Source organism: Henckelia pumila, unplaced genomic scaffold, assembly GCF_033568475.1.
Source record: "Henckelia pumila isolate YLH828 unplaced genomic scaffold, ASM3356847v2 CTG_19:::fragment_3, whole genome shotgun sequence".
In the NCBI taxonomy this organism is placed as follows: Eukaryota; Viridiplantae; Streptophyta; class Magnoliopsida; order Lamiales; family Gesneriaceae; genus Henckelia; species Henckelia pumila.
This window is the reverse complement of record NW_027331777.1, coordinates 162,266-185,370: the sequence shown is the minus strand read 5'-3', so window position 1 is coordinate 185,370 and position 23,105 is coordinate 162,266. Positions and strand designations below refer to the sequence as shown.

Genomic DNA, 23,105 nt, shown 5'->3' with positions numbered 1-23,105 from the left:
GAGTAGAAGTCTTGAAAACTCAGACACGATCCATCGCTCCTGTCTGCACTTGTTGGAACCCCATAAGCCAAATCTTCATAAATCCTGCCGATTATGATAGTCTTTGGGCGACCTAATCGCCACGTCATCATCTCTTCCATGGTCTCATCAATCCTACAAGGATAACCCAAAAGTCTTATTACTATCTCCCAAGTCTTTTGCATGCAGCTCTGATAGCATAAATGTAGCGACCCGACCCGGATCCACTACCTAATCAGAGTTTAGAGCATAATTAAGCATGCATTAAATAAATTGCTGCGGAAGACATAAATACAAGCAGACCGGCGGAATACAACCGATTAAATAAATCAATATACAACCCAATCGAATTACAAATAATCCTAAGGGTTAAGACCTACAGCTAATCCTGTTGTCTCCGACGGTCACTGGCCTCTCCAAGCTCCTGGTGCTCAATCTTGCACCTACACCTGCCCCGTCGAATGGGGTGTCCAGATACATAGAAAATACTGGACGTGAGCTCTAAACTCAATACAAAAATACGGATAAACATACAAATACGATAAATGCAAATGACAGGGTATCCATATCAGGGATAAATGTATACAAACTGCTCAGACTGGCGCCTGGGATATGAGCTCGTCACATCGGCGTTGCTAACCACTGTGCGCGACCACTCACTTCCAAATCTCGAACGCGGACCACGGAGTCCTCTAGATACCAGTACCTAAGGTTACTCGATATCTAAACGTCCAAACAGGGATGAGCAACCCTAACTGGCTCATTTCAAAAGATGTACAGGTACAAGATGATATGCACATGCCACATAGCCATAATAACATGCAAACACATAAATGCAACATATAAGAATGCATATCTACTGGCAATCTCAGTCAGTACTTACGTACCTTACTACAGGCAGTTCCTAGCAGTTCCACTCTAGGTTCCAAGCCTATCATCAGCTCTACAATGCAAATAGCCATGCATCATTCACTAAGCTCTAAAGCCTTAACTGAGCTATTGCATACTCCTAAATAATTTAAGGAGACCATAGTTATACCTGCGTCCATCGTCAGCCCGCTGATGGCGACTATCCTGCAACTAGGGCACAGCCCTGCTGCAGCTCCACAGCCTCAAGCACGGCTCCACTACACGAGCACTGCTCTACGACTAGGTCAGACACTGTCTGACTATACTAAAATATATTTCCTACACCAACTCTAAAATAAGAGTACCCAAAGCCCTAAAATAGATCCACGTGGGCAAAGGAGAGGAACTCAATGCGCTTTGAAATGAGGCCTTCGCACCTATATTTATAGACAGTGATCGGTAGCTCCATTCCACGATCAGAAACTCCGAACTCCACAAATCGGAAGCTCCGTTCCTGCTTCGGAAGCTCCGATCGCCACACGTCAATTCCTTTACATGCAACCACACACCTGTCACCGACAACATCTCGGAAGCTCCGATTGCTGATCGAAAGCTACGATCGTCTTCCTTCTGGTGTGGTTTAGAACTCACCAAGATCGGAAGCTCTGATCCTGGATCGGCGGCTCCGATCCCACTCGAGTCTTGGGATTCTCTGGACCATTTTTGAGTGTTCTGGATTTATTTCCGAAGTCCGTTAATCCATATGGAATTCCCATAATCATGTTTTATTTAATCTAAACATGATCGCACGGTTAACATACTCATTAATCGCTAAGTATGGATACGGGTCACTACAAAGACTAAGGCAAGCTCCCACCCAAAATGCTCTACTGGGACATTCCACAGTACACATGCATATGGAAATGCTTCCTATCCTATCTCGAAACTCGACAGACATTGCACTTAGTATTACTCATCTCGGAGTTCCTGATGACACATCATCTTTGATTTAATTCCTATGAGATCTGACCCACTGATCTTAATGTGAATTAATACCAACGGATTCAATATAATTAGTTCATGCCTTTTTTGAACGCATCAACCTTAGTACTGAAAGGACTAAATCATCGGTCCCCGAGTCACTCCTGGAGACACTTTTCGTTTGAAGTAACTTGTCACATAAAACATATCCGACTATTGTCCATTGCTGAAACGCAATATCCTTGACAAAAAGTGCTCACGGTTGTGACTTGCTGATTGAAAAGAACGAATTCGATTCATCACGATCTTGCAAAGTCTTCAATCCCAAAGCACACCTCGTTGGCCACTACGTCGATCCTTGACTATCTCAGTCACCTCAGAGATATCGCGCATCACTCGTTGAAAGATTAGTGACACAACCTGCTAGACCTCAAGAACTAGATCCTAGCTAATGTCACATATCACAATAAGATAACTGATGTCTCTTTGCTAATGTCTATTAGCATTTACAACTACTCATCGGACCCGAACACAACGGTATACTTAGATGTCATCACATGAACACTTCATCGAAATGTTCGATTGAAAACCTTCACTATTGTTGTTCATTGGACAACTCCAACATGAATCAAAAACATGATCCTTTCCTAACCATTGCTACCACTAAGAAATTGATTGGATCAATCTCAGTTTCTCCTTAACAAGAAACATTATATGGGGAAACTAGAAATTTTCTTGCTTGTTTCTACTGTCAAGTCATCGCCTAATTTGATCATACAAGGCAAATTGCAATCGTCCCCGATTAGCAGTAATCCCAAAAGATCCATCTTTGGAAACCCTAGAGACTCTAAATTGCCCAAATTGCTGACTGCTATGAGATTGTACCAAGTACTCATCCCCTTAAGCGTTATGCGACAAAATACTACCCCCAAGTATTTCTTAATTGCTGCATCCTGATCATCATGGATTGGGCTCAAATAATCAACCCCATTGATTCTACTGCGGCTCACACTTAGATCAACAGTGAAACTCAAATCAGACTACCACTGATCATCAAAACCTGTGTGGCTCGATCAATACTTGTAACACCCGGAAATTTTAAAACGTAAATCTGCATGCATAATTAGAAAAAATTAATTATATTAATTTTTAAAATGAGGGTTAAATGTATTTATGTGATATTATGTGATTTATATGCATGATTTAATTTATTTTAGCATTTAACCCGCAATATTAGGATTTTTAGATTTTTGAGAATTTTATTGATTTGATCGCGTAGACGGGACCGTGGACGGACGAAATACCAAAAATTCTTAGCCAAAAATATTTTATGAGTTTTATGAGACTTAAAATAATATTTTAAGTTATTTTGTCAAGAAAATTTTAGTATTTAATTATATATTTATTTAAGGGTTGATTTTTAGCCAAAATTAGTCCCTTTATTAAATTTTATTAATCTTTAAAATTAGCCTATTTATTTATTCCGAGATTTATTATTTAGTATCAGATTTCATATGATGCTTTGAGTTTTAAATATTAGTTTTATGGTATATTATCTTCCTAAATAAGTTATTTTAGTTATTATCCTAAATTAATCTTAATTATCAAAATTTAAAACTAAAACCTACCCTACCCTAACTCCATTCAGCCGACCCCAACTTTCCCTCACCCCACTATCACGTTTCAGCAGCCTCCCAACAGCCCCATAGCCGATCCCTTGTGTATTTTCAGTGTTCTTCATCGTCTCGTCGTCCCGGAGCCCCGAATACGCATTCTCCTTCGTTCAAAAATTATCAAGGCATGTCTCAAACTTTTATTTAGCCACCATATAAGCTATTACTCTTGCATGATGTGTTTTATTTCTGATTTTTCATGAAAATTTCGAGTTTATGCATGTATGCCTTGTATTGATGCATGTTCTTGCTTGATTGGTCATGACTCACATTTTTGCCAAGCATGGTATGCTCCAGAGGCTGGGGCTCGGTCAAGGGGTGTCCTAGGGTGCCTTAGGGTGGAGTGGTTTGAGTGGTTTGAGCCAAGGTTGGTCTGAACCGAAACAATATCTTCTGGTTACATAGAAGGTCGCAGTTTGAGCGGTTTTGGGAGAATGGTTCGTGTGCACTGTATAGGATGGGTTTGAGGGTGATTCTAATTGGGTTAGAACCCCAAGACATAGTGGAAGTTATCTCAGGTAGTTCTCTAGCCAGTGATGGTCGGATTTGGGCGGCCGAACGGCCGGAATTCCGGCGTCGCGCGCAGCGCGCGAGCAGAAATTAGGCAGATTTTGTTTTGGTTCGTTCTCCTTCGTTAGGACTCCGTTTGGGCTGGTTTTTAGCTTTATGGAAACGTCTTGAAGTCTTCTAGGTGTAGGTGGTGGTGCTCCGGCCATTTGGTGGCCAGAGTAGGGCGGCCTATGCCTCTGAACAGAAGCTGGTCGCAGCCGAGAGTAAGGAACAAGAGGGAAACGGGTTTAGGTTTTTGGGCAGGTCCGGGTCGGGTCTTGGGGCCTGGATCGGGTCTGGTAATTTGTGGGTCGGTTCAGGTTGGTCCGGGTCTGGGTAAGGTGGGCCGGGCTCGAGTATTTTTAATTTTTAAGTGTTTAAGGTTTTAATTGGTTTTTGGGCCAATTAATTAGAAATAAAATTATTTGGGCTTCCAAATAATTTTATTTTGGGTTTTAAATAATTTATTTAAGTTAGTCCAATGATTTTTATGGGCTTGGGATCCCATGGGAATTTTTGGGTCAGTCAGAGGATTTTTTGGCCAGTCTAGTGTCTTATTGGGTTTATTTAAGTTAATGGGCTTAAATATTTTTATTTAGGCCCAGTTAAGTTTAGTTAAGTTATTTGGGCTAAAATATGATAATTGGGCTCTTATTTAAGTTTAATGGGATTAGAGTGAGTGACCAGCAGTCTGGACCAACCCATGAAAAATAACTAAGTCCGGAATATATATTTAATTATTTTATGCATGAAGTTTATATTTTAAGTATAAGTATATTTATTATGAAAAATCAATTAAATATATATTACGGACAAATTTTCAGTGCATGCATTCATGAAATTTTATATGATATGATTATGATTATGTATGAGTTGAGCAAAAATATTTTCTTGATGGAAATTGAAGTAGTGTGACATAAGGGTGGTTATCCACCATATGATATATGATTTATGAGGTAGTTTACTACCATAGGAGGTGATTTATCACCGCCACGTACGTTGGTTCATGAGACTGATCAGTCGGCACAGATAAGCGTCACACTTACGGATAGGACCATAGACTGTTTCAAAAATATCATGCTCAACTATGTTATGTATGATGAAGAAAGATGATGTTTAGGCTTAAGATTTATGATTCAGCATTTATGTTATGAAAGTTATTTCCATGCATGCTCATGTATCATGTATATGTATTAGTATAATTATGTGATGCATTATTTTAAACCTTGTTATCCAAGTTTAGACATGTTGAGCCCCTAGGCTCACTACGCTTATATGGGGCAAGTGAGACAGATGACTTTTATGTAGCTCCTACCGGTGGTGAGGACTTATGAGCTCACGGAACAGTGGCCCCGTGACCGTTGCATGACTTAGGATTATTTCAGATATATTTTATTATGTTATTGATTTTAAGCAAATTATACTTTTACTTTAGTATTTCCGTACTTGGTGTTTTTGGAGCATACAAAACTTATTTTTATTTCATGCTGATATTATTTATCTTTTATTTTGAATTACATATATGTATGGGCGTATATGTATTGTTATTATTTTAAAAAAAAAATTCCGAATTTAAGTTTAAAGAGTCATAGACGTTTCAAATAGGGTCCCCTTCGAAGTCAAATTTTTTTTTTAAAAAAAAAAAATGAGATGTCTTTAGCCCACAACAGAGGATCTGCTCCCAAAAAATCGGTGTTATCTTGCCATACCAAATCATCGGTTACTCTGAAATGCTTATCCTTTTATTTTTATTTTTTTTAAGGCGCTTATCCTTTTATTTTTTGAGAGTGCATATACAATTTTGATCCATATTACAATCATATAAAGTAATTGTAGACATATAAAGTAATGCAGGTCATATAAAGTAACTGTCCGCACTACAAACAAAACTTGAGCAGAAGAGTTACAAAAAAAAAACTTCTAAATCTACCTAAATAAATAAATTAAAAAAACTATCAACACTCAGTGAGAAACGAACTGCCTCAACCTTAGCAATTGGGCTAAAGTCTCATCGGCCAAATACTTATCTTTTCATAACATAAGATATTGAGATATCGGTGTAGATGAATAATAAAATTGAAGGCTTAACCAGATTGAAAGTTTATTCAAATCATGAATCGAACAAAAAAAGAACTAAATTTAAACTAAACCGAGTCGGAATCAAATCCCTTTTTCTTCTTCCATCATGTACCTAAATAAGTTAGTTGCCTAATATATATATGTATGTATTACATTTCAAAAAAAAAAATAATTAGTGGATCCAATCTTAAAATTTTTATATATCTTATTTATTTAAACCAAATCGTATTCAACATTGAACCGGATTATATCAAACCGAACTTAGATCGATTTCGGGTTGAACCCCAATAATTATAAATGCGAAGAATTATCATTGTTGTTTTAAGAGACGTGTGCAGTAATCATTGGTACATTTGATGCCGTACTCATTTCTTGACTCAAAGTTGAAAAAGCTTTCTTTTTTGCAGTAAATTTTACCTATCATACAGTTCACCGAATCCACTCACCAAAAAAAAAAAAAAAAAACCCTTGTGCTTGAGCAGTGCCTCTCCGTGAATGCGTCGATGGATTTCCCAACTCTGGCAGGTCGCGGTTTTTGGGATTCTTTCTAAATGATGTTATCTTACCGATGGCGTCGGTTTTGTGCTTGCGATTTCTGTGTTTTGTTTGTGGATTACGCCTGATTGGATGTTCGATCGCGTGGAATGACCGGTTATTTCATCTTGCATTGCTGCATGTATGAATCGAGGGAAAATTTGTTATGGACCCAATGGTGTTTGATTAAATGGCTACAAGAAGTGTTTTTTGTAATATTAAATGACAAAGGGATCTGTTTCCGTTGATTTGATGGGCCTTTCTTGACGGATGAAGAACTATAGAAAATGTAAACTGATTTGAAATTAAGCCCGGTTTAAGTGATGTAGAGAGTTCATTGTGTCTACAATTGTATACTGTATAAGCTATAATCTTGGGTTCAAATTTTATGTGATCCGTTTCTTGGTATAAAAGTATTATGTTTCTTTTTGACTTAAATATTCTACTTTGTTGGTTTGAACTTTTGTGCTTTCAGCTTTGTTTCCATTTCTTTCTTTAAATTCTTGTCATTAGATTCATTTTGTTTCTAGTGTTTTATTTCCGGTATTGCTATTATCCTTCACCCTGATTCAGCTCATTTTCCGACCTCAGGTCTCGTCTTCTAGGCTGAAGTCAAACTGAAGCTTCCTCAGAATGAATGGGTATAACTTGTTGGAGCTTACTCTCAGGAATACTCTTTGCATGATCAATCCCTCGGGACAGGACTGGTCTGTCAGATTTCAGATTATTAATGAGCTTCGAGCTGTAGTCGAACCCATTGAAAGTCTAAGAGGTATTTGATACTTTGCCATAACATACTTCTTAATGGTTATTGTTACCCATGGTAGATACACTCTGCGAAAGAGATAACAAAGAAGCCAAGCACTTAAGCCTTGCATGTTATTCCTCAAACAGGGGATTATTGGCCTATATTAGGTGTAGTGTTGAACTTGGGACATTTTCATCCTAGTTGTTATTAAGTCAATTGCTTTGTTGCATGTAAAATTTGAAGCCACATCTTCTGTCTAACATACCATTACATGGATATTTCCCCAGTCCCTTGTGAATAAAATCTTTGTATGGATTATCTTTCTCAATGCCATTTAGTTTTATATGAATAATCACGAAGGAATAAAATTATCTTCAAGCATTTGATCAAGCGACAATCTCCACGTACTTGATTTATTTTTCCAATGTCCGTTGGTTTTAACGATCTTAGTATATGCTGGTTGTGGTAATCAAAATTGTCTTTTCCACACTTAATTTGCATCTTTCCTGGGAGCCGATAATGAGCTCATAAAATAAAGTCAGGTTACTTATATCAAATTATTAGAAAATATGGTCAGCATATGTATGTTTCATTTCTATAACTTAAGCGATGATAGGCTAGAGTAGTTTGTACTCATTTGATGTGTACAAGTAGAAATTAAATGTTATTGACGAATGAATATTTACAAGTGCAAGAAAATATAGAACTTTGGTATATAGTACAAGAAGTATGCCTATTTTGAAAGAAAGATAGATGCTCCCGCACACCAATTTATCAGCTTAAAAAATAATTGTTTGATAATTTTTTAATCAAACTTAAAGTTGTCATCTTATTCAATGATCTTTTGGAAACTTTGGAAATATGTAGGCTAGCTGCATATCTCACAGTTTATGTTCAATTTTGCCAAAGCAGGTGCAACTGTGGAACCATTTGGATCTTTTGTGTCTAATCTCTTCACAAGATGGGGAGATTTGGATATATCCATAGAAATGCAAAATGGTTCGTATATTTCCTCTATGGGAAAAAAGCAAAAGCAAAGTATTTTGGAAGATGTGCTTAAAGCCTTGAGGAAGAGGGGTAATCTGCTACTGATGAAAGAAGCTAATTTTTCACCCTCTTTGAGTTGCATCCTTTTCATTTGCTATTGCAGCATAATAATCCCCAGCCTAGCATTTAATACTACAAGATGACAAACTTAAATCTTTTCATTTTTGTTCTAAAATTTTCTTTTTCCCGATCTTACCGTATTTGCTTCCTTCCATTTGATGCACAATGATATTACAACCAGAAGTTTTAAGCAGTTGGCGATGGCCAAAAGAAGAGCTTTATTGACTACGACCCAAAGAAATTCAAGGCAGGCAATGCAAACTTGTACATTTCAACACAATTATGTTTTAAGAAAAGAAAAACCGAAAATTAGCGTGATCCTAGTTGTGTTCTTATGAATATAAGCCTAACCAAGAAGATTCCTAGAGGTGTGACTTAAAGCTATTTTTCTTACATAGGCCTTTAGTTTTATAAGATACACAGAGTGTGAGGCGGATGAGAGTTTTTATTTTAATTATCATAATTTTTTAATTTGAAAAGAGCGATGTCATATTATACCTCTTTGATCCATCACTTAATTTGCTTTCAGGTGGATTTCAGAGGCTGCGATTTATCTCGAATGCTAGGGTACCCATAGTGAAATTTGTGGGAAGCTGCAACATTTCCTGTGATATCTCAATTAACAACTTAAGTGGTCAAATGAAGTCAAAACTTTTATTCTGGATCAATGATATTGATGGACGTTTCCGTGATCTGGTTTTACTGGCAAGTTTCTGTGTTGTAGTGGGAAACATGCTCTGGAAAACTATGATACTATTTAAAAGTAATCTCTTTGTGTAGGTCAAGGAATGGGCCAAAGCTCATCGCATTAATGAATCAAAATTGGGTACTTTGAACTCGTATTCTCTCAGCCTGCTTATAATTTTCCATTTGCAGGTAATTTTAAAACCAAGTAATGTCATTTCAAAAATGGTTCAAAGAAAGCTTTTTCTAGGTGTTTTTTGGGCCAATATATGATATTTAGTGCTCACATTAATTTGAACTAATTAAGTAAATATAAACATAAGAAAAGCTTCATAAAATAATATCGAATGCAAATCAAATTATTGTGAAAAAGCTCATGGAATATTTTTTCTTATCATGGTATTCGATCTTAAATTAAGAGTTTCTGTCATATTCAACCTTCTCACGCCTCTCTTCGCAAGCAATATACTTCAGCTAGTTATTATTTGTTTTACTGCTCCAAAATATACATTTTACACCATATGCTTTTGTTTCTCTGGTTCATCCTCCTAATATCTTGCAGACTGTGGTACCTGCAATATTACCGCCACTTAGAGAAATATATCCAGGAAATATGGTTGACGAGCTTACTGGTAAGATCGAACTTTTGTTCTGAAATTTACAACATCATGCAAAGATGCTTTTTTCTGGATTTTTTGCATATTTCTTTTTGTAGCATCACTATTTTTTTTCTTCCTTTGTCTTTTGTGTTGTCTGAGAGTTTAAGGAAGACAATGAACTCTGACCTGATTAAAGAAAGGAAATAAAATTACTTCATATGCCTTATTTCTTTGGATAACTCATTGCAATGCCGAATGTCAATCCTTGGAAGAACTTTTTTATTACGTCGTATCCTGAAGTCGAAGAATTATCGATGCAAAATATGTGAATGCTTCTAAATAAATCTGTTACAGTGTTGATTGAGTTATTCAAAGCTATCAGTATATGCACAGTTGGGAGATTTTTTTAATCCACTGTGATTTATATTTATGGTGTAGCTACATTTCCCTGCAGGCGTGAGGGCTGCTGCAGAAAAAAGTATAGAAGATGTTTGTGCCGTGAACATTAACCGACTTAAGTCAGATAAGTCGAGATTGATTAATCGAAGCTCATTGTCAGAGCTCTTCATTTCCTTCCTTGCAAAGGTTATTCTTTTAGTTTTATATTTGCCTCAAGTGACATCCCTTCCGGTTAAAACTTTCAAATATTATTTCAAAAATGTTGTGGACATACAGAAAAGCTTCTCACAGTAGTTACGCATAAAAGTTATTCCAGTTACATTGACCCGGATTCTATTTCTTCCACCTTCAGTTTTTTTATATTTGCTCAAGAGCTTCTACACATGGCACTAGCCCACATTCTGGACAATCAGAGCTCATCGACAGCAACATGAGATGGTTACCAAAAACCTTTGCACTATTTGTACTCTCTCTCTCTCTCTCTCTCTCTCTCTCTCTCTCTCTCTCTCATTGTGTGTGTGTTGTGTCAGTCAATAATCCTTGTGTTAACCTTTTAGCCAGTAAGTTGCACTTTTTGTGTACCCTGCATATGTCTATCAAGGGGCTCACATGTTTTGGTCAATGGACCTGTTTGTTCCAGTTCAACATACAGAATTTAATCGCACTCAACCCTTTTACTTGATATTGTTGGTGGTGTCAGGTTGAAGATCCCTTTGAACAGCCAGCAAATACAGCTCGGACAGTTACCAGCAACCAGCTAACAAAGATATTAGTAGCAATTCAGGCAACTCGGGAAATTCTCTATGCACCCAATCAAAATCAAGCGTCTCTTCTTTCATTTCTTGTTGGGCCACATGTATTACAGTTGATGACTAGAATGCCTACTCCGAATCCAGTCATCCCACAATTAGCAGCAAGAGTCCCTGTTCAAAATCATGTCAGAAGTGGACCCAATCAACACCCGAAACAAACACCAAGGCCCATGCAAATACAGAAACAGTTTCAAAGATTGAAGTTGGAAAATGGAGGGGAAACAAATGGATCTGCTCAATCATCAACCAGTCAAAGGCAACAAGGTAAATGGAGGCCAAGATCCGAGAGTAAAATGGGTCCAGCTGGTTCTGATGGCTGAGCTTATCTTTTGCTTACAACCATACGGTTACCAGAATAGAGGGTGAATTAGCTGTCACCGAATTCATTTCATGGGTTTTGGAGGTAAAACCATGTTCTTTTGGCATGAACTTGTGATGGTTTCTTTTTGATAATGACTCCAACTTTAAAGTAAAATCATGACAGAGATACATGCAATTTTTTTGGTTGTAAATCATATGATCAAAAGAAACGGGAGAGGCATGATTCTTGATACAAGAGAATGTTGAATTGGCATTTATGCTCTCCGAGTACCGTTTCATGGCGCATTGAATAATCTTTGAACCGCATCACTCTTTGATCTTTTTGTATGATTATTAGTTTGCATTCAATTTCCTTAAATTTCTTAAAGATATAATTACTTTTGTTTTTAAAAATGATTGTCTAAAGTATAGTGCATAAATAAAATAACTATTAGATTTTCAGGGGCATCTTTTGCGAATGGCCTCATGTTGCTTTCATTCCGTACAAAATGAATTTTTAAATGAATAGGCGAAAAGTTTTCAGTTTTACTAATACGGATAATAGCCAAAATAGTCTTGTAAGTTTACTTGTTTTGTGATTTAGTCATGTAAGTATTCAATTTTGGGTTTTGGTCCTGTAAGTTTAGTTATATTTTGATTTTTAGTCATTTTTCATTTAGGCAATGTTTTTATAACCGGACCGATGATTAAACCGATCTAACTTAAAAAAATGATCCATCTGGTTGAACTGTTTTAATCGGATTGTCGGATCGGAAATCGTTTATATAATATAATATAATATAATATAATTAATAATATATTTTAAATTATTAAAACCTAAAAATTTATATAAATAAAAATATATATATATTTATCGTAGTTTGAAAACTAAATAATTACATAAATATATTCAAAAAAATTATTTTTAATATTAATAAATAATATTTTAATGAAGAAAAAAAATTCAAATAATCATGTATACATATAATAAATATTAAATTAAGGATTTAAAATAAAAAAATAAGTTTTCAAACAAAAAATCGAAAAATCAATTTTTCGGTTCTTGATCAGTTCTGCTGGTTCAACCGTTAAAACGATTTTTGGGAGTGGTTTAACCGTTAAAACGGTTTTTTGGGAGTCTTTCGGATCAAATCAGTGACCGATTTCGGGTCAAACCGGTTGAACTGATCAGTACAGTCTGATTTTCAAAACATAGCATTTAATTGTTAATATCACAACAGACACATCATTATTTTTAATGTCACTTAAGTATTTTTAGCTGTCACGTCAACATTTTCTGATGTCACATCAACATTCTATGAAGAAAGGACTAAAAACCAATTATAACTTAACTTATAGGATCAAAAGCCAAAATTAAATACTTACAGGACCAAAACACAAAATGAGCAAACTTACGAGACTATTTTGACTATATTCCCTTACTAATATGTGCAAGTGAATGATAGTTTTTATGTATACTACTCTTTTTTTTGAAGTTATGTATACTACTAAGACATATATGATTCTTTGAACAAATATAGAAATAATGGCGCTCAAACTCTAACATACTAGCTACATGCACAAACACCATATTTATTAATTATTACATGGAAAAACGAAAAACATAGGGAAACAAAATATCTACCTTAATTTACAAAGTGGAAGTAGTATATATTTATGCAGAAAGAATGAGTATTTCAGGTTTGACAAAAGCGAAGAAAGTTGCTGAATGCCTAAATGTTAGGTGTAGGGGCCCCCTTTAAAATTTTGCTAGTTTTTGCAATTTAATTTTTATAAAATGCTATTGCTTGCCCTCTACAAAATATTTATTTTTTATTAAGCTAGTTTAAAAATTATTTCCCATCCAAAACTATTGATAATTTTTCAACGAGTTTTTTTATTAAAAAATATGATTATCCATTTTAGTGCCTATGTGTTTTCCCCTCTATGTTAGTTTATACAAAAGAATTTCTCCAATCTGTTTATGTTGCTATCAATATCAGTCATAATATTTTGAAAAACTTGTATCTATAAGTAATGAGACAAATTTAAATTGATAGAGAACCCGACTTTGGTTTATACAGTTTGGAGACACTTTTTTGACTTTTCACAATTTTATTGTTTATACATGGATTTTTCGACAAAATTAAACATGGTCTTGAATTCCATCTTTTATGTCTTCATTCTTGTTTCATGATATGTACACCAATTTTCATCTCAAATCCGTTTATGTTTCTGTATCAATTTATCCGTTCGATTTGTATAAATCCAAGAGTAAGTTTAGTTTATCTCGAAATGTTTGTTCTTCATGAAGCCTTTTTCAAAAATGAAAAAGAGAAGGCAAATAAAACAGATTATCAAGCATCATTTGTTCCATATCACTCTGAGAAACATATTTCAACAAATATGGCATTTGTTTGATGGTATGTAGGAAGATTTATCTTAGTCCCTCTCCCTTGTATGTTTTTACCGAGCGGTTTTTTTTTTTTTTTCTTTAAAAAGTATATGAAGGTGTAATTTGAGATCCATACCTCGCGGTTTTTACTATTGTAATAGGTGCTTTTCACACACCAAGATTCTATAACTGGAGTGAGGGCCCTGGGAAGTTTCCCTCATTGCTACACGCCAACCCAAGGCCTTTGCAATTGCTTGAAGTTCATCCATCACAGCAAGTATGTCACGGATATATACACGTCCACCAGGCCGCAATATTCGGTCCATTTCAAGCATGATGGTGGAGAGATTGCATCTAAGGAAATGAATAAAATTATGAGTATAGCACGCGAGCATGCGAGTTATTTTAAACAAATGTGGAAATTTCACTCACAAATGATGAGATGAATCTTCTAAGGTGATACCCTAGATTTCTAAAATTTCACTCAGCGATATAGTGCGGTGTTTCGTGATGGTAATTGGTCAGTTATCATCGGGTCTAGTCTTATCATATGCTCCCACAACTCTCATGAGGTTGATGTTATAAGGCATCATCAAAACAGGATTTGAGTCATTTCTGAACAAGCTGGGAATGATTCACATGCTTCAAGAGGGGTGTGAAACACAATCATAAATTCTTTTTAAATCTGGGGAGTATATCTTAGGCCAACTCACCAAATTTTCCCAACTTGTTTTTATTTCCTAAATGCTACTGTGTATTGTAGCAAGTAATTTATCATCTATCGGTATTCTTCTCCTTAATTTTGTTCACTAATATATAGGATATAACAGAGGTCTGTGATGCACTCTTACCTTTTTCGTTCAGTTGATAAAAGTTCAGCAGCATGGATTAAATCGTAGGTTCTCGGGTATGTGTCCAGTGGCTCACACCTGCAAAATATTGTATTATCATCTATTTTACTATATAACAAGAATCTAAAAAAGAATTTAAATCAACAGGAGAGAAGAACATTATAAGTTAACTTTATTTTATCACTGTTTCAATGAAATATGAAGGTTATCATATAGTTTTATGACAGATGCATCTTATTTTAAAAAGAAAACCAATTTTCTATGCAACTCTTGCTTTGCTCACGGTTCATTGTTGTCGAGAAAGTAAGCACGAAGAATTCGAACCAGTCATGCATAACTCCTATGAGACCACGGTCGTATATGACAGGCAATGTATTAGGTCCATTGACAGGGACAACATTGAGCACCCAACAATCCAGATGATTCTCTATCAGTGCCGCTGCAAACCTGCCAGTGAAAGAGCTTTTTAGTTGGTCAATCAAACTGTAGTGATGAGCATCAAGAATACCTACCAGAAAAGTGCTCCTTGATAGTTCACTGATAAATATCAAACAGAAAAATAAAATGGAATCAAAAGTTTGTGTATGGAAGAGTTACCCTCCAAAGCCTGCTCTCATGTCCAAGACGTTTCGAAATTTTGTCTTACTCCAATGTAAATAGTGCATATAACCTTCGATTATTTCTTTCCAATATTTGGATTCCGAGCTGAAATGCATTTTCTTTGATATGAAAGCATCGGCTTGTATGCTCTGAAGCCTATCTGGAGGATTCTGCAACCGTTCTGGCCAGAGAGTAACATTTGAACCATAGCCTGCCTCTGGCAAAGGTGTTATGCATGCTTTCAAACCAACGTACCTATGAGAAGACAAAACACTCTTTACAGCCAACGTAACAAGGGAATAGGTAAGCTATGAGAAGACAAAACACTCAAACAAATAAATTGGGAATAGGTAAGCTGTGAGAAGACAAAACACTCTTTACAGCCGATTGATTATCGTTATTCACATCAGAAAACATAAGGCGATGTAACACATGATCCATGTTTCACTCTGTTTAGGCATATCTCTCCACTAGTAAATTAGACCGCTTCTTGAAAAGGAATTCCTCTCCCTTGCATTTTTTACATTTTGGTCCATTATTTTAATCAGAAAAATTACTTAGCACAAGTGCAATCTTCATCTCACATCAAAATTCACGCTCGACACTCAGTTTTGCACTCATCCACTCGTTGAGGGAAACACATCCAGCAAGGGAGTCAGAAAAACAGTCATTCAAATTTATGCATCTATAATACAGAAGTTATCGTAACCATATGCAGAGTCACGACATGGACCATAATCTGGCAAGACATGTTACAATTCTACACCCTTATGTGCTCAGAATGGATTGCAAAAGAACAGAAACACACTACCAATCAAGTCATAAAATCCCCTGCATTTACATTTACTGGTATTAAAGCAGGTGTAACAGGCATACTAATTGCCACTTTGCATAAAAGAGAACCAAGAGTTGGGAATTCTACCACACATTATCAGGATCATCATCACGTGTACACAATGGAGGCTGGGATCCTTTCTCACGGCTCAAATAGCAACTGTTGTTCAGGGGCTTCTGCCATATTGCAATGTACCCCTCCTTCTTCGTTAGTGTCCAACAAATACAATTAGTAAGGTTAACCATATCTGTAGACAATGAAGAATCAATCTTATGAACAAAAGTCCACTAATGAGGAACAAAGTTACTAATGGCATGAAGCATGGTTTTGATTCACACCGAATTTCAAGTAATTTACCTTCCCATTGTTCTTCAAGGACTGCTTCATGCTTATAAACAGGCTGCGCTGCCCAGACAAAATATCCTCCTGCCCGGAGCATCCTATTGACTTCAAGAAGTAAAATCCCATCTATGCAGCAAAATTTAGGAACAGAAGCACAAGCAAGCATGAGTTAAAATAATGAATCCCTGAATCATATGAGATTTTTTAGACCAAGAAAAGATAGTTTGCCCTTTGCATATGGCAAGAATAAATATTAGTGTGTGCAAAGTCCAATATGTTACCAAAGTCAGAGTAAATTTTTGGCAACAAGGATCTTTAACTCCACAGTAACTAATGGCTTAGCAGCAAGAATCTCCAACACATTTCCTCATCTAGAGTAAACATTGTTAAAATTACAAAGCAGTATTTCAAATTTCAAACAAGCAAACAAAATTGCATCATTTAAACAGCATAGTGGCATGATAGTGGATTTTCTAGAAAAACAAGTGTTAGATTTTAGTTTTACAAGGTTCATAATAATGAATTTTAAGATAAAATTTATATACCATAAATTCTCCAATGTTTTACAAGCATTCCACTAAACGTTGATCGATAGAGCAAACACAGCTCAAAATTTCTGAAATTCAATCCTAAAAGGACAAATTCCCTTCACACTTCTTATCAGAGCAAGTTAACACTTTCAATTGCAGTATATCAAGGAAAAAAAAAGGTGAACATTTTTTACCCTGCAATTAAAACAAAATCGAGGAGTTTCACTAATATTCGTTCTCAGAATAAAGTTTCAGATGAAAATAGTTTTACCATCTCGAGTCCAGTTGATTCTGCACCTTGAACAATGTATCATATCAAATGCTTGACTTGGATAAAGTAAACGCCGAGTTGCAAATGCTGCCACCATCGCAGGTACACCTCGCTCAAGCGCAAATTGAATCTGATTCTCATGAACATCTTTTGGGGCCACGGACAAGGTGATGACATTCCGTGATAGTAAATAAGCGCCAAAACTCGCAACACCACAACCAACATCCAGAGCAACTCGAGTACGTCGACCAAATGCGATTTCAGGGAGCATCTAAAAATATAGACAAGATCGAAGTTCCAAAGCTCATTTTGCATTTATCCTTCTAAAACACAATCCATTTCTTGTATTAGAATGTCGGCTGCTATTAAAATTAACCTTTGCAATCTGATCCAAGTACTGATCTGCCCCATGAATGAACTGCGTACCACCTCCAGGAAACTTGAACTTGTCCTTGTCAATAGTTATCCAATTCTGACCTCCTTTGTCCTCGGCCAAACGTGCATGAGGAACGTTACTAAACCACACCTGCAGGAGAATACAACAAGAAAATAACTAGCATGTTAATGATTATAATTGTCTTATTTTGCCTGCGCATCAACGCCCATCCACATGTGCACCCCCCTTACATAAAAAATAAAAATTGAAAGAGTCTTAGACCGAGTCCAACATATATTCCAACCAAACCTGAGAGCATAACAATTTGAGGTTCATTCTGAGCTGCTCTCGCGTAACTCATGAGTGATGAGCCGTAGGATACATTGGCTGTTGAAACCATCAGGACATTTTTCTATATATAAGTAGATTCAATGGCAGACTAATCGCACCACACTTGTGTTGTGCACAAGTGTCCAGCATGAAATGAACCCAAGTCGACTAGCTTAAAATGAGTGAACAAGTGATAACATTTACCTCAAACTAAACCTCCAGACTCTAAGTAATGGCAACTTCTTGAAAGCGAAAGCAAAGACAGAAAGAAAAGAAAAGAAATAATTTCAGCATTAAAACTTGAACCAGGGTGATTGACTACAGAATCAGAAGAGTAAAAGGAAATTTTTTTGAACTAGGTTTACTCGAGCAAAGGAAAAAGTTACCTCGTCGCGACTTTTGGGCCATGGAATCGGAGTTTTGTACCCACTAGGAGCAGGGACCAAGCAATTCAATTCCTTCCCTTTTTCAGGGCAATGCCGCTCAAATTTCTCCCCTCTATCCGTGGAATTAGATTTCTTAATGGCGTCCTGGTTGTCCAGACAAGGTATGTACTCCCTCATACTCTCCGGACACATCTCAAACTTCTGATCCCTAGCTCTAACCTTGTTATCCCCTTTTTCATCGCTTTCCGATCCATCAGTCTCTTCTGTGTTCTCCCAATTCTCCACCATCTTCGGATCAAAATCCTCCACCTCGAAATCAACCGTCATATTCCCACTTTCATCCACCACCCCCATTCTCTCCAGCACCGGCGGCGGCGGCACCATCTCTTGCTGTTGCTGCGGACCACTTGTTTCATTTATGAGCCCATGAAGATCAAATATTTTGTTGAAATTAGGAGAGAGGCTGACGACGGAGGAAGATGGCGGCGTTGGAGATTGCTGAGCGGAGAAGAACACGAGCCGCTGATAGGAGCCATCGGAGAATTGCTTGCCGGCGTAGAAGAAAACGAGTGAAACGAATAGTAATGCAGATAGTTTGAGGAGAGAGGCGGATTCGAATGGATCGGATCCTCCGCCATAGATGATTCCCTTCATTATATTCTATGAATTTGCAGATCCAACTGCATGGTTTTTTGCATGAACTTCAATCGCACGCGTATCTCAAAAACTCTATCCAGTCGGCATCTCTCACGTGCCAACCACACACGGAGAACACATTCACGTGTTAAAATAATGGGCCATGCTATGTGTACATCCAGTTGTATAAATAGTCTTACACACAACTATTAAATATTATTTTTTTCAAAACAAAAACTATTAAATATTATTTTTATCTCAAAATTTTTTAAAAAATTATTACTTTTCATAAACAATTACTTGTCTTGCTTTAATTAAATATTTTTAATGAAAATATAATTTTTTATTGTCTATTTCTACAAATTTCACTTTGAGAGACTAAATTACACAAAAAAATTAATTTATACTTTCCAAATAATATTAATTATTTTGATTTAATATGATTAATTTTTTCCCTCTTTTTTTTAGCATTCGGCTTATCAAGTTCAGTAAGTGCTCACATTAAATTTTACTTTTTATAAATATATATATTTCCTAGTAAATTCAATCAACAACTGAACAAAGTGCATGAACTAAATATAAAAACCACAATATATAAAATTGGGTGGAATAAATATGAAAATTTCAAATTCGGACTCTTCCAACATATTTAAATTATTTTAAATTCAAGTGCATTTAATTGTATGTTGTGAGAGCCTGTTCTTTTGATTAATATTTAATCATCAAACAAATAGGATTAATTAATGTAAACAGCGAGAACGAGTAAAAAATTTTCTTTTGAGCCTACAAAAATTTCGACATTACCTCATCGTAAATAGGACATCCCAAAAAATCTAAACAACACAACCTGTTAATACTCGAAAATAGAGTCATATTCAACAACACAAACCCTACAGCCGCACTGGCCAGGACTAAATACGTGTAGAGCCGACAAGGCTCGATCATTCCAAAATCAAATCCAAGACATCAACAAAGTGTATAATACACCTACTTGGGGCATCTCCCTAGCAGAAATCTAAACTGGACATAATACATATAAATATCGGGTCCTTACACATGTCCAATTAACATGCTTCATTATTGATTACACCATTGGATCCGATCACTTCATCCTCATTCGAACACCATTTTGATGAGCATAGTGTTGTCAATTCTTGATCAACTCCATAGTTTGATACTAAATGTACTCCATAATCGATATTCCAAGGATGGTGATGAACACCCTATGATTATTAGGCCAAACGTAAGAAACAAACATATATAGATATGATTAACAACATGACAACACAAACATAAATGTCATACAATTAATTGCTGTGAGAAAGAAATTTGATTCATAACAGAATTCTGAACACCTGGTTGAATAATCACATTATTGTATTCAATGTTTTTCGGTTGAAAGTTCTTTTCTTTTCTTGATTTCACCAATACCTATGAAACCAACATATGTATGAATAGAATGCATTATATTGATACTAATTTTTATATTGATGCATTATATTGATACTAATTAATTAAAGATGTATGAGGAATATTTTTTACCTTCGATTTCTTAGAACACTTCTCCAACGGACCTTTCTTTCGAAGCTTCTTAGGGGCTCCTTTTGTTTTAGTGTACTTTGGATCAAGAACTTTGCAAGTAGCTATAGAAGCTTGAGTTGTATCATCAACATGATCAGATTGTACTTGCATGCTCTGTGGTGATACCAAATTACGACCACAACCTGATCGCAACTTTGATATAGCAAGATCACTTGCTTTACTTTCAATCCACTCGAGAAGCTTTTGAGTTTCTTCATCATTATCTGCAGCCATGTCTGCAACATTTGTAAATGCCTCGCACAACTTCTCATAATTTAACTGACCAGGAGTAGTTATCCATCCATTATAATTGATCTTCACTCTCATATACAATCTACTCACATCTTTCCTCCAACGTCGAAGTATATATTGCTCAGGAACGACAGAAAACTTGTTACGGATCAAAACTGCAATAGCATGCCTACAAATTATTCCCCTAAACTCAAATAGATTACAACTACAAGAAAATATGCATTTATCTCTCTCAAACATAATTTCAAATTTTTTTTCCTTAACTCTTTCATGTGCTGTAAAGTCTTCTGTAACCACATATCTCGTGCCAAAAGACCCATCTTCACTGTATTCAATGTCACAATACATCTTTCCCGTTAATTCTTGTTGAAATTCTTTAAATTTTGCAATTGTATAAGCACTTTGAAATTGCCTCTCTATATCAAATTGAGTAACGCAAGGGACCATCTGTGAGAAGGATTTAAAATCAGCTTGAAACTCTTTCTCAACTTTACTCCTCAGAGCTCGCTCATATTGCTCCACAAATTGTTTCAAAGATGTTTTCGAATGGACATACCCATCGAAAAAAGAATTCATACTCTCCTTCGTTGGGTTGTTGACATTCCGGCCCAAAATGAAGTTCTGAGAAAACATGGAACCCAACGAGTTCTCTCTCTAAAAAGTCCAATCAACCAATCATTATTTTGCAATTCATACATATCAAGCATAGAAAACCAACCCTGTTCGAACTCATTTGTGCTTTGTGATTCATACACCAATTCATGTATAGATGAGAGTATGAAAGCCTTTTGACAATGATATCCAAATTTTTCAGGTAATTTCTTAAGGATGTGCCATAAACACCACCTATGTTTTGAGTTGGGAAATACTGCTTCTATGGCATTTTGCATTGCCCTATCTTGATCGGTGATTATCCCTTGAGGTGACTTAAATTCCATGAACTCTAGCCATATCTTAAACAACCACACAAATGTCTCTGTATCCTCACTAGAAAGTAAACCACAACCAAGCAGTGTTGAGTGTCCATGATGATTAACACCGACGAAAGGAGCAAATGGCATGTCATACTTATTAGTTAAGTATGTTGTATCAAAAGTCATTACATCTCCAAATTCCTTATAAGCTTGTCGACACCTATTATCTGCCCAAAATATATTCTTTAATCGACCCTCATCATCCAAATCCAAGCTAAAGAAAAAACCAGGAGAAAGAAACTGCATTTTTGAAAAATAAGCTTGAATGGCAGCTGCATCTCCCTCTCCAAGTCTTAATTTCCTGACCTTATCAATATAATTTCGACAATCTTTTTCAATAAAAGTCATCTTTTCATATCCACCTGCTTCAACAACAACTGAGTTATAACTTTTATGAAGAGGAATATCTGCTATATCATTCACTTCTAATTGTCGTTTCACGTGAGCATTCAACTGACGATAACATCGAAATGCTCTAGACTTGGTTGGACTAGTTTGATGATTATGTTCGAGATGGACACCGGTAATTTTCCATACTCCAGCAACATCTGAACAAGCTGTCAGTCTAGCTTTACAGCCTGTTTGACCGGTTGGTTGGGGCTTCATTGTAGTGCTTGTATTACTATTTATGCGGCTTTCTCGGCCACATGTGAATGCAATGTACGTGACAACCCCTTCTTTATTCTTTCGTGAAGTTCTTTTTCTAACTGGAAAACCAACATGATATGCATATCTTTTGTAAAAGTCAAAAACTTCATTCTCATTTTCAAATTTCATTCCAACATTGGGCTCAATCTCAATGTCTTCTGCAAACAAATGTACATCGTTCACTACACCATCATTTTTTGAGTTTAAAGCACTTACACAAAACATGCATAAAAACATGCATCAAGTTCATATAAATATATTTAAATAATGCCACTAACTATCTCCATTATTCTACAGAAAGTGTAGCAGGGAAAAGAGATAAAGGTTTGAATTGGTCTGCGCTTGACTTTTTTGCTACTCTCCTAACTATCCATTATGTATAAGATTTATGACCAAAGACTACTTCATCAGCGTCTTCTTTACACATATGTCTACACCCTCCTCTTCTCCTTTCTTCACAGTAGGAAAAACTGTCTTAAAAAAATTGAAATACCCAACAATTAGTCCTATGTATGCTGTTTTATCTAATTACCTAATTTTCTAAACTTTCCATTTTCCAGATCCTAGTCTTTCTTATTTATGAATAATTATCCAGTTTTTTTAGATGTATTGAAAGACAAATCCATATTAAATCTGCTGCAAAATTTCAATCAAACAGCCTTTCCACACAAATATCATAATACACGCATTTGGGAGATCCGAGGGGTTGGTTTTGGTTATATCCTTCTTGTTTCTTCATCATAAATAAATATAGATACTTTTATTT

General features: G+C 35.9%; 3 protein-coding genes and 1 pseudogene across 6 annotated transcripts; 1 reads left to right on the top strand and 3 right to left on the bottom strand.

The window, feature by feature from the left end:
• LOC140870740 (uncharacterized) overlaps positions 1-3,589 on the bottom strand; it is a 68,531-nt pseudogene extending 64,942 nt beyond the window's left edge.
• A 2,916-nt stretch (positions 3,590-6,505) lies between these two features.
• Positions 6,506-11,711, top strand: LOC140870718 (protein HESO1-like). Of its 4 annotated transcripts, none has more exons than XM_073273106.1 (9): positions 6,506-6,674; positions 7,275-7,455; positions 8,344-8,508; positions 9,068-9,243; positions 9,319-9,414; positions 9,785-9,854; positions 10,276-10,406; positions 10,573-10,683; positions 10,921-11,711. In XM_073273106.1, exons 2-9 carry the CDS (start codon positions 7,317-7,319, stop codon positions 11,350-11,352), a joined length of 1,320 nt encoding a protein of 439 aa, XP_073129207.1. In that variant the 5' UTR covers positions 6,506-6,674; positions 7,275-7,316; the 3' UTR covers positions 11,353-11,711. The 4 variants fall into 4 exon arrangements, with proteins under 4 accessions (XP_073129207.1, XP_073129208.1, XP_073129210.1 ...); XM_073273107.1 differs by having other exon boundaries at positions 6,506-6,825; XM_073273108.1 differs by lacking the exon at positions 6,506-6,674 and adding an exon at positions 6,833-6,972.
• A 1,973-nt stretch (positions 11,712-13,684) lies between these two features.
• On the bottom strand, positions 13,685-18,982 carry LOC140870717 (probable methyltransferase PMT11). Its single transcript, XM_073273105.1, has 9 exons — positions 18,249-18,982; positions 17,533-17,682; positions 17,157-17,427; positions 16,371-16,481; positions 16,101-16,260; positions 15,176-15,433; positions 14,903-15,025; positions 14,579-14,656; positions 13,685-14,081 (listed from the first exon to the last, which is right to left on the bottom strand). The coding sequence occupies exons 1-9, from the start codon at positions 18,900-18,902 to the stop codon at positions 13,877-13,879; spliced, it is 2,010 nt and encodes a 669-aa protein (XP_073129206.1). The 5' UTR covers positions 18,903-18,982; the 3' UTR covers positions 13,685-13,876.
• Positions 18,983-19,948: 966 nt separating this feature from the next.
• LOC140870739 (protein FAR-RED IMPAIRED RESPONSE 1-like) lies at positions 19,949-22,564 on the bottom strand. The gene is made up of 5 exons (XM_073273139.1): positions 21,587-22,564; positions 21,034-21,371; positions 20,427-20,922; positions 20,190-20,315; positions 19,949-20,107 (listed from the first exon to the last, which is right to left on the bottom strand). The coding sequence occupies exons 1-5, from the start codon at positions 22,562-22,564 to the stop codon at positions 19,949-19,951; spliced, it is 2,097 nt and encodes a 698-aa protein (XP_073129240.1).
• Positions 22,565-23,105: the final 541 nt, after the last annotated feature.